Genomic DNA, 18,735 nt, shown 5'->3' on the forward strand with positions numbered 1-18,735 from the left:
TTTCTTCTTTACTTTTTATATCCACCCTTCTGTCCCAATGGATGGTGCTGGCTTCCCACTTCTCTCTTTTTGAGATCTGTCCCCCAAACTTCAAGCTACAAAAGAAGTCTTGCTTGTTTTCACAGCAACATCCATGTACTGGAGAGAAAGAGAGAACTTAAAACCATTTCCTCATCTGTTTTAACAAGCCAAAGAAGACTCAGAATACACACGATATGATGGTGTGGAAAGTGGAACACATCATCAATGACAGTTACTACATCTGCGTCAGACAAAAGACACCAGAACACCATTCAAATAAACAGAAGACTATAAGATAAAGTGAAATCCCCAGATAATTTATTAGATTAAGACCTCACATACAATTATAAATATATGTTCAAGATGGTATTCAACAGTGAGACTTCAGAGGCTACAAGTGGAAAGCACATGATTGCTGCAGGTCCACCACGTGCAAGGTGCACAAAAGCAATGGGCACACAAACATGGGCTGTGAGCGTGTACGAGCCGCTGGGGAAGGACACAAAATGAAGGTGTGGGCAGCAGCCTTGGCACGAGTCAAGTTACTCCACAAAGTCTCAGGCAGAACACAGCCCAGCGTGCAGCTGGAGCGTATTAACTAGAAACACTCTGGACAAACATTCAGTGGCTGGACTACCTCCCCCAGAGGCAGCTTCCTGATATAGGAGCTTAAACTTAAAAGGACACTGTCAAGTGATTGCTTTTGCTAGTTTAATTTTAGCATTTCCTCTACTGTTTTAGCAGATGGAAAACAATTCCCCTCCCAGTCCCAAATACTGATTTTGTCCTTTCCTATTTGACAATCATTGATTTTTTTTCTAAGGCTATAAATGTTTTAATAACTTCAACTTTGTACTGCCTCGTGGCAAAATATCTTTGCTTGCACTGACTGCTAAACACTATTCCTAATGTACTGCTGATAACTAGAGCAAGAACCAGCATTATAAAAAATGATTTTTCACAGGGTCTGCCAAATTAATAGCTTTTGCTTCTCGGTTCATATCTCACAGACAGTTAAAACATGCAGGTTTTCATCCATCAGATATTTCAACTATCTTAATTCTAGAATTCTTGCCTACATAAAGGTATGCCTCCCATGTAGCTCAGGCTGATGGACAGCACCTTGAGTGTAGAGCCTGCAACCCTGACAATGTCATTTTAAAAAGAGCTACTACCAAAATATAGATTCGAGTCAAAAGTCACCGTCACAATTAGAATTGTTAATGGACAAAATGGATCATAAGGAATCCTAAAGCAGCGGAATACTGGCACCCACAAAGAACCAAAGAACATAGTGCTCCCATGCAGTGTTCTCGACTGGGTACACAAAGGCACCTTTCAAGAGATATACTTCTATATTTTGCTTTTTCAAAAGGTCAGTTAGCACTTATTAGAAAAGGCAATTATAGTTTCAGTCAAACTGGAAAAGAGAAGAGAAGCAATTGTACTGAAATCAGAGAACTGTTTCTTTACAAATGCCAAACCTTAACAAAAACAAAACAAAGTACATACACAAAAATCCCCAGACCCTAAGATCTACGTGTCACTCATAGCTTTCATGGTACTCTATAGTTTTCCTTCCACCCCTTGCACATCTTTTCTCTGCCTTCCCCACCCTTTCCCTGCCTTCCTAGAGAAGCAGACTGCTTGCCCAGCAGAAACATGCTGAGTGAGAAAATGTATTGCCCCAATTGCTGTACTTGTGTCAGAGCACCTGTTACGTCTTTGGGGCTTAAAGACAAACCTATGCCTTCAGAGGTCGAGGGAGTAGTATTAGGGGGACACTGGACAGCAGATGGATTTATTAGAATGAACAAAAATGTCTCACTGGCAGCAGGACAGACCAAGCAGGGTCTTTCTACAGTAGTCATTTTCTGGTCCAGTAATAATGCTTCCCTCCTGTAAACTCCTCCGAGCAGCCTTTAAAATTCTGCTGGGATGCATGGAAAAGATATCACCTAATTTGTGATTAAGACAGAGCCCGAGTGAAACAACTCAGAATTATGGTTCATCTCCCCCTTCATTCTCTTTTTATTCCATTGCTATAAAAGCAGGGTGCTGCCAGGGGGTGCGTGCTCGATGCTCTGCATAGTGCATGCTCTCATTGGAGAGGCACAGTGGACCTCACTGCTGAGCCTTGCTAGCTCCTTGCAGAGCACAGGAGTGCAAAGCATTGCACGAGAGCAAGTGGGAGGCAGGCAGCAGTGATACCCCAAGGACCGGGCCAGCAACCCGCTGCTATTAAGATTAGCATGGTTGCCTAGAAAGACTGTCAAAAAAGCCGCGCTGGCCCATGAAGCAGTGTTTGGGAGCAAATGGCCTAGAACTTGCCCATATTGGCTCAATTCTACCTTTCCCTCGCTGCAATTTTACTGTGCAAAATGAGTATTTTAGGCTCATATTTCTAGGAACACATGCCGGTGGCTACTGTTACAATAAAATATGAACACTGCATTGTGGAGAAAATGACCATTAATCCTGTAATCTGCAGTCATTTTTACCAATTCTGCACATTTCTTTAAATAACCAAGTACATGCAGTAGATGGAAGTGCATTTAAATAAACTGAAATAGATATCGCATGAATAATTAAAGCCGGCAGGGAAATGTGCATTGCAAGCTGCTGGTGGAAATAATTACTGATTTGTCTTATTTACAATGGAGCCTGGATACCGGATCAAAATAGTGCAAGTTAGTGAAAATGTCTTAAGACTGTTCTTACCCTACCACTGCTGTATATTTCATCTTGAAAAGTACATCACATAGATTCTGGACCACTACAACATCTGATTGTGTACTGCTATTTCAGGATTAGGTCTCCCAGTACACAGACTATGTCAAATAGCACTGATTTAAAGAGGAATGTATTTCAAATGGATGCCTAATACATCAACCTGCAACATCACCTATTCATGTTATTAGACACTGTATAGTTGAGCTTAGGATACAACCCCTAAAAACTCAGCGTGTTAAATACCAGAATGCTGAAGGGAAAAGTAGATCATAAAATCATTGACAAAAGTAGTAAAGTGCTTGTACCTTTGTAATATGCCAGGTTTTAAACAGACTTGTTTAATTATAAAATAATCTACTTTGAACATTGTGGCTCTTGAATGTTAGGCAGTTTTTGCAAACTGCTTTAGAGCTAAAAATCGATAATGAAATATACTTCTGATATGAGGCTGGCAAAACTGTGACTTCAATCTATTAGAAAATGTTGTAGATGAAAAAAATTCTATTTTAGAATGATTACTTGGCACATGAAAGATTCAGAAAAAAAAACAACATCTTAACGCTTTCTGATTGGTGTATCCCCAAAATATCCTTGCAGCATGATTACTAAATCCAAAACGAATCTAGATGCTAATTAACTGTGTTTTAGAAGGAGGAAGACAATCTGTTGTTGCTCAAATAATTTAAAAAGATACTAAAACACAAACAAATCAGAAATAAGAAGGTACTACAAATTCTACAAAAGGGGTGTAGACCAAAGAGCAGTGTCAAATGAAGAAGATCTCCTCCAGCAGCCGTTGCTCCTCTAAGTCTCCTGCTCTGCTTCTGGAACCACGAGGGGTCTGGCACCAAGATGATGGCCTGTGGTTCACATGACCAGGAGTCTGCATTTTGCTCCTGTCATAGAATTCTTTGTAGTAGTGTCCTGGGGCAGATATTGGACTCATAGCTTGAACCATTTCAAGAAGAGAAGCTTCATACCTATGGAAACACACAAAGAAAGTGAAGATCCATTAAGTGTCACATCATCATGTAGGAATTGAATCCCACCCTTCCACCTTCACCATTCTGAGTAGATCTACACTTGTCTGATGGGGTCCATCAGCCTAGAATGAGTTCTGTTCTCTAAGTTCCTGTGAGGAATATCAACAAAGAGGTGGTGAAAAAGAGGTGAGCAAAGCACGAGTTCTTGGGTTATTTTAAGCTATTTCATCAGCTTTTCCATTTGATGTGTGTAATGTCTTAGTCACACTCTGGAAATTGAGGACTGAAGTCAGAGATATGACAGCCAAGTACACAGAACAGGTACAAGGTGGACTCACACAGGTAATGGTAAAGTGACTTATACGCATGCTATACTTTTTTTGAATAGACCCTCTACACTTGATTTAGTTTCCCAGGGATTTGAAAACAGCAGGAGGCTTTATTATTATTGCCACATACTACACGTGCTTCCAGTAAATCTCTATGCACTATATGGAGTCTGTCTGGTGGAAGCACTGAAGGAATATAATCTAAGCAAGGCAATACAAAACCAACACTTCAGGCACTAAGAGAGAAGGCAGAGGTGCTAGACATTACTCAGTCTGTCCCTTAAGTGTGAGTACAGATGTGGAGGAGGTTGTAAGCCACTGTTAGCTGGTAACACACACTGAATAATGGCAGTTGCTTTAAACAGACTTCCTATTAATATTCACACAAGACAAGACCTGATCTAAATACCAGCACAGGATTGATCATTACAATATATTTTATCCTGTCCAAACCTAAATGTCTTAAAGAATACTGGTTCCACTGCCTCCCTGGGGAGCCTGTTCTCTAATCTAAGAGATATCAGTCAAGAGCTTTACCCAAAAGTCCCTTTCATTCCAACCTATTAGCTCTGACCTGTCTGACCTGCTGAAAAAATTCACACACTCAACAGCTTACATGCAGAGAACACTATTTGCACCACCCAGCCTAAGCTCTGAGTGTAGCTGTTTGGCATCCATACGGTCCCTGCCTTGTAAGCAGAAAGACTGCATCAGTACTATGAGTAAATATCTCAAGCTTCTTCCTGCTTTAAGTTGCAGAGGAGGAGAATGAGAAGACTAGGAAATGAAATCATCCAGCTGGGATTCTTAAGTACAAATATTCTCCAGTATGAATATTCAAAATAGTTTGTTGAAGTGAAAGATTAGCAGAGGTCAGTGCAGTTCCCAGAGGCAGAGCACTACTTGCGTTGTCCAGTACCGTCACGCAGCAGCAGGAGATAAAGTGACTCTCTTCTTTGAACTAGCAAAGCCGTGTGAAATATTTCTCATTAGCTCCAGCAGTGAGAGTTACATGCCAACCACTGTCAGAAAACTGACCACGACAAGCTAACCTAACATACTGAGACACTTAACTCAGAGGATTAACTATGGCACTGATAGGTTAATACCAACGTTAATGGCAATCGTTAGTTATGCTCTTATTGCTCCAAAAAGTCAACTCTTTCATTTCCTTTAATATTTATTGTTCCTTCCAATTTGATGGTGGTCATCATTCCTAATACAGCCTGACTCAACATAACTGCATCTCAGTGCTCTCTCTTCTATTTAACAGTCTGCATTAGTTTCCTCCAGACATAGTAGCTTATATTTCATCCAATCAGAAATTCACTTTGTAAAATTCTTTCATATTTTGCACTTGTCTACATGACTTCCTATCATCTATCTGTTCAAATCACCCCTAATAGCCAGAAATGAGTGACTCAAAACAAAAAATTGAGCTTTCATTTTGCTTCAAATGGGCCGTGTAAACAGCTAATCCTGCTCCAACGTGATGCCTTACAGTCAGTCTAACCAAGAACTTAAGAAGAACATAGGTAGCCATGCTAAACCACTGCATACATGCCTGCTGTTCATATTAGCATTCAGAAAGTGTCCTCTAAAAACTTAAAGATATCTCCGCTGTATAATGGAACAAGCCCTACTGCTAGTGAATACTAGCACACAGCTATATTGGACTTTCCATGTAGAAAACGTTTTGGAATGAGTCTATACAGATATACGCAGACGCTTTGAACCCAAAGAAAACCAGTTAACACATACACTGGTTTCATTAGCCACACCTAAAACTTTTTAGATTAATCTAGTCTAGCATACAAATGCTTATCTCCTCTGACTGTAGTGCTATCATAAAATTTCAATTTCTCCGGCAGCCACATTTAATCACAGATTAGGCAGGGAGAAACCAAACCAGCCAGTGCATTTATAGTAAACGTGCAGGCCCTAGATTTCAGCAGTACCTTGGAGTTCATTTCTTCTGCAAGTTTATCTAAGTTTTACAGCATTTCTGCTATCAGGAAGGCTAAATGATTTGGCAGATTACAAGAGCAGCAAATAGCGAAGATTATGTAAAAGACCAGGTGTTGTAAATCAGTCTATTTGACACCACAGTTATATATGCAATAAAGTGAATGAACTCTGCTAACAGAGCTCTATCTGATAAAGAGAATGCTCCTTGCAGGTATTTAGTGTTTAATCCAATGATAATGGCTTGCCCTAGTTTGTCTAGGCAACATCAGACAGCATCTGGCTGGAGGCAACCGAGTAGACCTAGAATGGTTTGAAGCCTGCAAAGACAATTTTCTCTCTGTTTATTTGTATCCAAACATTTAAAGAGACACGGCATGAATGCTCAACTTCTGAAACAAAACTTTCTCTAAAAACTGTGTATGCATTCCTTCCATGGTCTGAATGAATGAGTAAAGAGAAACAGATTAGAATCACACTTTGCAGAATCAGTGAAGACAAAGCTGTAGCCATGAGGCACCCAAATGTCAGAGTGTTTCAGACTTAAAAACTGCTTAAAAAGTGCTGAATCCCTTCTCCCAGTAAATAAAACAGACCTTTCTTTTTAATGTGCAAAGTAAAACCCCAAATAAAGCTCCAAACAGAGCAGCATGGAGATGTCCAACCTGTCTGATAGAGAGATTGCACAAGGACCAACCCATTGCAGCTGTGTCAGTGCAGAGCCCTGGTCAGGCACTGCACAGCACAATTACAAGTACACAAGTACTCTCCTCATCTCCTGTGTACAGTTAATACAGGTTTCTGGAAATTTGTCTCCTCAGCTGCTGAAGTGCTTGAAGAAATTATACTGCAAACTTTCAGCATTAACTTCTAATTAAGAATCTAGTAAAGTTTGCAGACGCTCAGTATGTGAGAGTTTTGTAGTCCATCGCTGAGGTGACGGGAAACATCAGAAAGCATCGTGGTTCAGAGCAGCTCTCTGAACACTCAGGTTTTAAAAAGAAAACTGTACAGAAATAAACACAGGCTGGCAAAGAGCCAGATCTCTCCTTATCCCCCCCCCCTCCTGCATTTCTGTCTCGTTGCCTGTGCAGCGGGGAGACGGAGCTCTGAGCGTCTACGGGTGCGTCGTCCTTTGTGCCGTGCTTCAGACCTGAATGGGAAGGAAAGCACTCGCATCTTTGTGACAATGTGGCTGTTGCTCTGGGAACCATAAGACCACTTATTCCCAGGATGGCTGCTGAGAAATCACCTGAAAACATTTAGCATTCTATTTAAAAAAGCCACGGGGCAACCAGAGGCAGCAGTCCTACAATGTGCGGTACCTACAGTATGGTCAGGGTTGTGCAAAACGATGCACAGAACTCAGTTGATGGTCAGAATACTAGAGAAAATGTTTTTTTTGAGGGGAACATCAGAGCATATTGGCATCAATCAGCTGAACAGAGATGTTCGTTCATTTGTTTAGACTTCTGGGATATGCCACTGAATTTTTAATATTTGTCTATTTCCCATTGCTGGTAAAATATATTTCTTACGTGGTGTTCAATTTTTAAACCACAGTATTGTATTTCCACATTGTGCAGTCCCATTTAACTAATAATATCAGTCTCTCCTTCCTGTAAAAACAGCACAACACCAAACAAGCTTGATATTTGGAGGAGCAGGAATTTCCCCATGAGGCAAAATAACTAAACTTATTAGAGTCATAAATACTCTGGCAGTGAGATATATGTATATTTCTTTAAACAAGCACTGTCAGATATTATTTGATCACTCTTTTCAGAGATATCTTTTCATTTACAGTCTCTGAAAATTTATTCTTCATCCATAAATGTCTCTTCTGCAAGGTGATGGCATTTCAACAAAGCATACTGGCAATACGGTTTTGGAGATTAGTAGCTATATAGGCTTACTTTATTTAACTGTATATACCAGAGGAAATAAAAAGGTTTATTTTTATACTACTGCTTATATTTTCAACATAAAGTTCAAAGTGATTTACTAATGTTACATGAACTGCCTTTGAATTACGGTACAGTATCGTGCCCAAGTACAAAGCCCAACACTATTTTGTATTCATAAAACATCATCTGCCTCCAAGCATTTTACAAATGCTAAATACGGCTAAAAACACATTCAAGGGATAGGGAAAAGACCCTTTTTAAAGAAAAGGAAACCAGGCTTATTGCTGTTATAAAGCAAATGTCAAATCCCTACTTGATTGGAACAAACAGGGCAAATAAAAGCAGCTTCCACAGCAGACAATACATATGCAGATAAGGAAATGGCCTCAGTGGTCAAAGGACCCCAAAACCTGAAGACAACAAGCTAGCAATACAGTGTGAGGCCATATGGAAAATGCTAGCTGTAATGACTCCCCACCCATCCAGAAGCTAAGCCAAGCTCTATAGAAAAAAGGCTGAGCTCTACCCAAATTCAAGAGGCCTAGCTGCTTTCTGCCGTCTTTATTCTTATGTCCACAGTTCTCACACTAGGGATGATAGACATCACACTCCTGTCTGTCATCTCAACAGTGTGTTGTTCACAAATCTGTCCGATTTATTTTTCATCCTCCAGCTTCTGCAATATCCTGTGACAGCAAGCACAAGATGTTCGCTGCTATGGAAAGACACCCTCTTGCTTGTCTTCTGGTTTCACTGAATACTTTTTAAGGATTGACTGCAGTTATGTGATAGCATCTGGTGAACAACAGTTCCACTTTAAATTTAGCCCTCACCTTCACTTTTTTTGCAAACTTTATCAGTATTCTTATTTAGTCTTTTCCAATCCAGTGTCAACAGCTTTTCAGTCCCTCTTTTTGTGCAGTAGTTGCTCCATCCACTCGATCACTTTAATTGCCCCATGCATCTTGCCTAGCATCCACTATCTTGAGAGGCAGAGACCAGAAGTACTCAAAGTGCAAGTACACCTAAGCCTGTGTATGGTTTGAAGCTCTGTGCAGCCTTCACAAATGGTAAAAAAAAACCAGCCCTTGAGTTCAGTATCAAATAGGAATACTGTTGACAGCTCTTCTCTATGTCAATTATCTTTCTGCCAATCAGTTTTGATGCTTTTTTGGAGTTTCTTGCCATATACATGACATTTGACTACTTGAAAGAACTCTACAGACATTAGGTTATTCAGAATATTTCACTGTTCACTTCTTGCTCCAATTTAATGATGAAGAACCATCCTGACACTGAGACACCCTGCTACCAACTCTTCTGCATCATGGAAAATAGATGTTAAGTCCCTTTACCTGCCATCACAAAATCAGCAGTAAATGCACAGATGGAGTTTCCCCTAAACCTGCATAAACCTGGATGCTTTGGTGCTGAGTCTTGGCAATGGCCTTTTGAGAATCCAAATATATTACGTTCAGTGGATCCTCTTTATGTCACTAGATTTCCTTTTTCATGATGCAGAGGTCTTACCTTCATTCTTCCTTCTTTCCCTACCTGCTATACAGAGTATAATCCAGGATTTAACCACCATGCTATCTGGCCTAGCAAGCCTGAGATGAACATATCAATGAACACCAGAAACTAGTTGGATAGGAAATGAAAGCCAAAAAGATAAACTGATTTTGCAGTCATTCCCTGAAAGCCCACAAGCCAAGATAGGGGACGTTGCCTTTCACATGACCTAATCTTCAGTGACCAAAGAACGCCCTGGGGGATAATCCCTTGTATTGACTTCTCAAGGTGCTGAAAACTCCCAAACATGAACACAGTGAGGTGCAATCTTCGAGCCTAAAACATCACGAGGATGAAAAAGATTGAACTGAAGGAATTGAAGGAATCAGAGACAAAGTGACTGTGCTAGGTAGTCTGAGGTTCTCATTTCATGTTCATGTGGGTTGGGACTCAGAGAAGATGCTTCACCATGGGAAACAGGAGTGCTGTACATATTTAAAACAACTCCAGGTTGGGACAACTCCAGTTTGCCTACAATGGGTCTGTATTTTCTAAAAGTATCTCAAAATTTCTCAATTCTTGAAGAAAAAGATCAGACCAAAGAACAGTTCGAATCAATTAAAAAAAGATCTAAGTCTTTTATTTAAAATACATCACACAATGTAAAACAGAATATATTTACAATGTCCTTAGCAAAAGCCTCCCGGAGTGCTGTAAAACCCACACCCACATAATAGAGAACTTGTGGTATCAGAGACTTTAAAGAATTCTCTGAGGCAGTTTTCACAGAATCATAACCTAGAGAAGGAAAAGACTTATTAGATCATCCAGCCATCTCCCTGCTGACGGAGAACAATTCCCTACAGTGTGCTTCCTAACACTTTTTGCTAACAATCAGCCCCTTGCTATTCTCCTTGGGAGGCCATTCCACAGCCAAATATATCTCATGCTATCATTACCACTATTACTTATTTATAGGCTGCAGCATAACCTAAAGGGCCTTGGTAAGGATTAGGAGGTCCTACTCCACAACCACTTGTAAGAGTAAATGATCAAAAGAGCAGATAGTTGCACAAATTTTTGCTTTGGAGTTTGGTAGGAGGAAGAACTATGCAATGCAAAGAACACACTACAAGAACACATTTCTGATACTCAGCTAGAGATAGCCAAGGAGGTTTTTTCTTCCTCCCAGTTTCACACTACAAGCCATCTCCACTTTTGGTGCAAATACTCCTTAAGTATTTGAATAACATTACATTCCTCCCTTCTGCTCCAGCCTCAGTCAACATTTATCCGAGCTGCACGTACTTTAATCTTCTCTCATAAATCAATACCTCTTGCACAGCAACAGATTTTGCCACTCTTTTCCTGTCTCTGTCGGTGTATTTCTAGCAAGCCATCACCCAGAGAGCAGCACTGCATTCCCTCGGTGTGGTTACACAGAAACCAAAAGGAGACCAGCTCTCTCCACCAGACACACAATGCCTCAGATGACAATGGCCTTTCTGCAGCCATTTCATGGCTCTTGTGCCCCTCTGGATTAGTGTGACATGCTGCAGTGTGACATACTGTTGTGTGCTATAAGACCTGCAAATCAGTGAAAGGACTGCCTTGTCTAGTGGGGCTACTATTATTGCTACATCTTCAGGCAAATGGCATCAAATGGGATGGCCTTTGCATGGGAGAGCAGGGAGAGAAGCAGCATCATCTGGTAATGACATACATCCTACATACGCTCTTCAGCATCACGGGACAGTAGTAAAGAGCTGAAGAGGACCTGGTCTTTAAAGAGGCGGAGCACAGCTGGCTTAAGCCTGTCTTTCACACACCAAGCAGAGAGGGTGTGCAACAGGATACTGAGTTCCACATCAGCATCTCAAACTTTTGTCCTAAGTCAGAGCTGATAAGAGATTTTTCTTTTGCAGTTTTCACCCTGGCTTCACCTATGATAACATCCAACTGGCTGTTATTACTGAAATAAGAGTTACTACTGCTCTCATTTCTCATCGCTAAACAGGTCATTTTCACTTACCACTAGTCAGAGACTAGCACCTGCTTTCCTCACCTTTCCACAGTCTACCTCAGTGCTCCCAGCCCTCATCAGCCCTCAGTTCCCCTACCTTTTTACTCCTGGTAACTCAGCCTTTTATGTTATTTTTGCACCGGACTTTCACTCAGGCTCTGCTGCCATGTTACCAACCTGTCAAACTGAAAGGACTGCTTTATTTTTTTTGTCTCAGTGTGCTTTTAGTACTTAAAAAACAACAAAAAAACACAGATCGTTTCTTTTAAGGCATAGCTGCAGGCAGCTGAATTGGCATAACTGAGGTTGTAATAATTCTGGAACAGGGAGAGTGAACAAAGACTTGAGTGCTGGGAAGTAAAGAAACCTTTTAAATCATATCTGCTAGTGACAGAAGAATAATTTAGAATGAAGTTTTAGTATAAAAGAAAGAAATTACAGAACCATGGAACTACCATGGAGTTTAACAACCACCTCTGCAATCACTCTGTTTGTATTGTCCTTCTCTCCCCTCCCACACACCCATTTCTGTCTCATCAAGTCTGAAAGCTCTTCAGATCAGAAAATGAACCTCAGTCTACGTGCAACACTGGAGGCCCTGATTCTGCCGTGATATTACATAATAACTTTGCACTTCAGAGCATGCTTGGCTTTTATTCCCTTTAAGCACTCTGTCATCACAGCATATCTCCAGCAAGATCTTCACCCTTTATTGTTGCGGGCCAAAACTAAGCTGTCATCATATTTTCTGCCATACCTCATGCCCTTACTTCTCCTGCCTTAACAGCCTTTTTGGTTTTTTTTTTTTGCTCTTACAAGTTTGGCCCCAAGCATTTTTCCTCTCAAAGCAAGCTCTAATTCAATGAATCATCTTTAAAATTGTGCTTTTTCTTTTATAATGTGCTAAAGCCCCTGACAAAGGGTTTGCATATGTATGGTACAATGCAATTCTGCACCTCTACTCTGCACCATTCCAGGTCTTGCTCCTTGGTTTTGATTTCTTTTTCATGTTTCATCTCTTTTTCCTACTGTGCTTTCAGCAAAGCTAGGACAGAATAGCACGGAAAATGCCCCATACGGAGGCTAGAACTTTGCAGGTACTTTGTAGGTACTAAATAACTTTTAAAAATATAATTTTAAGGGGCATGGCTCAGGGGGGGAGAATAGAAAAAAAAAAAACAGCTTGCAAAGTCCATAATCATTTACATGGATTGGCTACCTGCCTTTCTTCACAAGTTCAGTCCAAATTCCCAGCTTGCCAGATAATAAATCAACTTTTTGCTTCAATTGTACAGTCACTGGAAGATCTGCAGAGTTTTAGGTCAAGCATTTATAACCATTTTATGATTCCAAAGTTTCTTACTTTGTCATTTAGTTACTGAACTGTGAGCTTTCATTGACTTTCTAAGCATTGTGGCAAGAACTGCTACTAGCTGTGCAAGATTTAAAACCTCATTGAGCAGAGGAGCAAAATCAGGGCTGTGGTAGTTTTAAGTATATATTGGAGTGGAATCGTGACCCTATGGAAGCCAATGGAAGTTCTGCCACTGGCTCACTGGGGCTGGGCTACTTCTCTGTCTGCTGCAATTTGTTGTGTCAGGATGAATAGGTACTGCAAAGCCTCTATTCTACCCCTTGGAAATGAGATGCCTCAGTGAATGCTTGGAAATTATTTATTTTACCTTTTTCTATTCTTTTTTCCTTCTATCTTGGTGAAATATTTTATACACAGTCAATTGCTGTACCTAAACACCAACTCTTCCTGTGGATCTGTATTATTCTTCGCCTCCTGCTTGTCAGCTTAATTTCTTCTGCTGTGGCATGGAGTGTTTAATAGCAAAATCCAGCACTCAGATTCTTTTGTTTCTTAATTATCTCTGCCCTGTCAGCTGTATCAGTGAAAACAAGTTACCATTAGACAATTCAGATACCAGTAAACACTAAGTTGTGATAACACAGAGTCCTGTACTGCTGTCATTACAAAAAAAGCTGTTTCAGGGAGGTTTGAAAAAATTAAATAAGCCCGGCACTTCTAAATGACTGAAAATCTACAGATATCTTAATTATTCTTCAATATCTTAATCATTCTGAAGAATCATGATTTTGCATAATGGCCATTTTAAATGAGAGGTTTGCTGCTCTGCACAGTTGCCACTGCCTTCTAATTGTGAATTAAAGCATAACTTAGCGTGGCTTTATGCCAGCATGACTAGAAAAATTTACAGACACTAACTCCAGTTGAAATAGGGGGAAGAAAAGCAGTTAGATTTCTTTAAGTAATAGGAAATCACTCACCAAGTTGTACTTTAAAACAAAACACTAGAGCTTTAAGTTGACAAACTGACTTGAATTAAACCACACAAAAAAAGTGCTTGCACTGTAAATCTTACAGGGCAAAAGTGATGGTAGGTTATCATTCTGTTTATTAGCATGCACTTTGCAGAGTTCAGGGCAAGTATGGATACGCATTCATTCCATTTTATGCCGCACATTACTGAAAACACATTTCCCATAAATAATTCATAAATGCATTGTCTGAAATTTCAGATTCCAAAAATATAACGTGGTTTTCAACTTTATGGTTGCTTGGTGTTCAAAACAGAAATAGACAATTGGATGGATGGACTTGGCAACCCTGATAAGAACCCATCAGTCAGAATTGCACTCCAGAGGTAAATGCAAACATCTTCCAGCGCCTGATCCATGGGTGATACCCCTGTGCTTGTGCTAGCAGTCCCGTGGTGGGCAACACAGAGTGAAAAAGAAAGGACAGAAGTAACCAAGTAGTGAGCAGAAAGTGGATGGTCAGAGACTTTACTTTAAAAAGCACATTTATCAGGAAACAGAGTGTCCTGGTCTTCTCTGGTCATGAGCTGGGTGCAGGAGAGCCAGGAGGAAACGGGCACTTCACTAAAAGTGTGATGAGAAGCTAATGGGGCTGAAGCTGCCAAGAAATCCAGATGAATTTAAATTTGCAGTAATTGTCAAAATACAGAGAATGGACATATTTTGCCTTGCAAAAAGCCTGTCTTCTGGCCAGACTACACCACAAACCTGAGCTCTGCTTGTTGCTCTGAGCAATTAATTGATATAACTTCATTAATTATAATGGCATAGTGACTGGCATAATCTTTTGCGACAGTTATGTTAAGATAAGAGAAATTAATAGAATCTTGCAGTTCATCTAAAGTCCAGTCTCTGCTGGGAGCAGAGTGACCACAACTCCTTCTGAAGAAACTTCAATATGCTTTATAAGGTACAGCAGTTAAGTTTTACATGCCCTGTGATTCTGTATTGTGCTGACATTATATTTGTAGTTTACGCTCAGTAGCTTCTTTTTCCTTCATTGTGTACTCAGACGCCTCACATCAGACAGCAACTGCTTTCCAGACAGATTTGCATTCACTGGCACTGCTCTGCTCACCTCCCAGAGAGAGGCACACACAATTTTGGGTCCCTTATCTAATGAAACCCTCGGTGCCTACCCCAAACAGAACCACCCACATCCTCCTTACACACCAGCTCTTTCTTAAATCACATTCATTCCATTTTCCCTGTGAGCAAACATTGCAACTGAGCTTGAATTCTCAGCATCCTAATGTATTGATTGCTTGGGTGCAGACCATACATGATGAGACAACACTCCCATAAAAATTGTATTCTAGTACCCAATTGCTGTAAAACCTCCTGCTTTGCACTGTTAAACCTCCTGCTCTGTGGTGGAAGGGTTGGGACTATCTGATGCTCCATTCATTTCCAGGTGCGCTGCTCAACTCTCAGGGGTAATCTCTAAATCAGCTGAGATTTCATACATCAAAGATGAGGATACATAATTCAAGAGAAGCCACTGAGATAAAACAGCTGTAAAAAAAGCGCAGTGTGGTGGTGGTGCCTGGTTTAGCATGTCAAAGAGGGGTGACCGCTGGCACAGAGATGTGCACAGCTGGCACAACTGCATGCAGCGTGGCAAAGCGGGTGGCGTCTTTGTAAGCTTGATAGGGACACAGGCACTCAATAGGCTTGACACTGTGCAAGTGCCAAGTTAGAAGGCACCCTACAGAAAAAAACAGCAGTAAAGCACAGAGTATGAGGCACTCAGGCCTGGTGTCCCTTGGCCGTAGTCATCACAAGCTAACAACCTCTTTCAAAAACTTTACACAGGCGGTAGGTGTCCCACTGAGATAAATTACCTACTTTTAGTTGCTGAACAGATGGGCAGGGAAGTGAAATTTTAGTTTGCTCGTTCCCAGCAGTCAGTAGCAAAGATGATCTCGGGCTCTGCAGGATTACTTTTCGATAACCATACACCTGCAGATAGTCCACGCTTCTGTCAGAAACTACATAACGTCATTGATACACCACAAAATAAGGCAGGGCGCTTAGTGGCTCACAGGACTAACACTAAGTCTCCATAACATTCTGAATAAATGCAAGGCTGAGAAGGGCAAGAAAGTATTCAGAGAGGGACCTCAGCTGGCAGGAGAAGTAGTCCAACAAGCATCTCATAACAAGTCCTGCACCTGGGAAGGAGTAACCCCTGGCACCGGTACATACTAGGGCTGACTGGCTGAAAGGCAGCTTTGCAGAGAAGGAACTGGACAAAAAACTCGAACAGAATCATAGAATCTTTAAGATTGGAAAGACCACTAAGCTCTTCTAGTCCAACCATCAACCCATCCCCATGGTGCCGTTAAGCCATGTCCCTCAGTGCCACATATCCACAGTTCTTGGACACCTCCAGGGACGGTGACTCCACATCTCCCTGGGCAGCCTGTGCCACTGCCTCACCACTCTTTCTGAGACATTTTTCCTAATATCCAACCTGAACTTACCCTAGCGCAACTTGAGGCCACCACCTCTCATCCTGTCACTGCTACTTGGGAGAAGAGGCTGACCCCCCACCTCATCACAGCCTTCTTTCAGGGAGGCTTAAAGAGCAAAGTTTAATATGTAGAAAAAGGCAAGTGAGGGATTGCAGAATGCCTGATAGAGCTCCGACTGCTCAGCCTGGAGCAAAGGCAACTCAGAGTGATCTTATTGTACATACAAATACTTGATTAGCCAGGGAAAGAAAGCAGAGCCAGTTTCTTCTCAGTGAAAGGATGGGAGGTAATGGGTGCAAACTGAAACACAAGCTTACCCTGCTCTGAGCAAGTGGCTGGATTAGATGAACCCTGGAGCCATTCTATAACTTTGTAATGGTCTATTTTTCTCTTTAGAAACATATTAAGCCTCATGACAGTGTATGAGAGAATAGCAAGGATGGACTGTTGAGGACTGAACTCCAATTTGCCCATTCAGTTCAGGCACCACGAAACCAAGGAAGCTTGAACTGCCAGTGCCTGCAACTGCAAAGCCCCATAAACTAACCCATGCATTAACCAAGAGCTTCTGCACAGAAAGATTTGCAATTCAGTAAAATCAAACTGGCTGCATGAGAAACATGATGATGTATTTAAATATGGGGTTTTGCTCCCTTCCCCACATACTTGAATCACTTGAATCTATTCATGTTCAAATGCATCATAGTGTAAGCACACAACCCCGTATAAATATGTATATAAATATGTAAATATTTAGGAACATCCATATCCACACATTAAGAAACTTAGTAAAAATGTGTTTAGTATCTGCTCTGTAAGCTTGCAAATATTTTTTCTGGCAGAAACCTCCAGCTAGCTTTACAGCAAGATCTCTCATAGGAAACAGAACTCTTGTTTTAAAAACTAAAAAGAAATAAAAAGGAGCACGCTACAAAATGAATGTGACCCAGGGACTTACCCTTCTATGCAACAACATGAGTAGGGAGCACAGAGACAGTGAAGTCCGCAGGGCGTGAAATTAAAATTTTCACACAGATACAATGAAGTAATGATACAACCTTACAACCTTGGCACAAAAATCTTCTGGTTTGAGTGAAGTCGTGAGATGTTATGGTTTGTGCACGGGTAGGAAATGGTCTGCTGCTAAAAAGTTCGTAACAAAACAGAAGGAATGAAAGCAAGAGAACTGTATGGATAACAACAGGGGTATACATTGTGGTGATCCAGACTGTCCTTATGTTGCTCATCACAGCCGTATCGAGCTGTCACTGCAGGCTCAGGTAAAGAAAGCACACTTCTCTCTCACACCTAGAAATCTGGGAGCTGAGATGCCATTAGGAGATAGGAAAAAGACTGAAAGGGATTTGAGCTTGGCAAGGAAGGGAGAGGACGTCTCTCTCACCAGATCAGTTTTGCTGCCTCTGAATGAGGCAGATGTGCAGGCTCCAAATTCCAAGCATATGGATAGGAGCAGGGATGCACAGAGCAATTAGCAGAGTCAAGCTGGGATGAGCAGCAGCTGGAGCACTGCTGAAGTCCTTCTAGGAATTGCTTCATCTCATAGAGTGAAAAAGGGAAAGCAGTGCTGGAACAACACGAGCTATTTGGAAAGGACAAGGTCATGGGAACAAATATGGGGCCAGTGCAGTTCCCTGGCAGATCCATGTGCAGGGGCATGGACACAGCAAAAGAACTTTATACATCAGACTGGAGACTCTTGCAAAGCGAGCCATATACCTACACACTACAACACTGAATTATCAGATAAACTACATGGAGCAGGAAACATTTCATTTCCAAGAGTATGAAAAAGCCTGCAAACTCATAAATCATAAAGCTGCTTGTACATTATGATGTTTCACAGATACCTGGTAGACTGACAGATGTGCATGCGTTTGACAAAATGTATTTATAGGTCTGAACTGTGGGGGAAAAAAAAAAATCAAACCTCTGCATTTAGCTCTGCAGCTCATCTCCAAGCAGGATCTCATGGTCAGAGGCACATACACAAGTAATGCTGGTAATGAGGGCTGTGCGCCACTCACGCTTCTGGAAATGGAGCAAGAAAAGCCCACATAATGGTGCAGAGGTCATCCCTGAGATGGTTTGTTTCTCACCCTGCTGATCCAGGACAGGAAACACAGAGAAACATACACCCAAATGCGACTTAATAAAATCTTTAAGTCTCCAGCTTATTAATTTTTTTATTATTTTTTTTAAATTTCTCATTTCATCCCAGTGATTTCATTAGGTTAGACTTCTTCATCTTTATTAAAAAATAATCAGAACTGAAATGTTTCAATAAACTCAATTTCTGTTTTAAGTAGTAAAAGATGATTCAATGCAGATGAAGCAAAAATGAAAGTTAAAAGTACAATGGCATTAGAGGCTCTGGGAATCTCACTTAAAAGATTTTAAATACATTAATTATATATTAGT

At 41.0% G+C, this 18,735-nt stretch overlaps 1 protein-coding gene across 3 annotated transcripts in view; it reads right to left on the reverse strand.

Moving 5' to 3' along the window:
- Positions 1–317: 317 nt before the first annotated feature.
- The window catches only part of KIAA1328 (KIAA1328 ortholog), a 172,192-nt gene continuing 153,774 nt past the window's right edge, over positions 318–18,735 (reverse strand). For all 3 annotated transcript variants that reach the window (XM_015848262.1, XM_015848261.2, XM_032441150.1), the window contains one exon: positions 318–3,734. In XM_015848262.1, the coding sequence (XP_015703748.1) occupies positions 3,521–3,734 (214 nt within the window). In that variant the 3' untranslated portion in view covers positions 318–3,520. The remainder of the gene's footprint in view (positions 3,735–18,735) is intronic.

This window comes from Coturnix japonica, chromosome Z, assembly GCF_001577835.2.
Source record: "Coturnix japonica isolate 7356 chromosome Z, Coturnix japonica 2.1, whole genome shotgun sequence".
In the NCBI taxonomy this organism is placed as follows: Eukaryota; Metazoa; Chordata; class Aves; order Galliformes; family Phasianidae; genus Coturnix; species Coturnix japonica.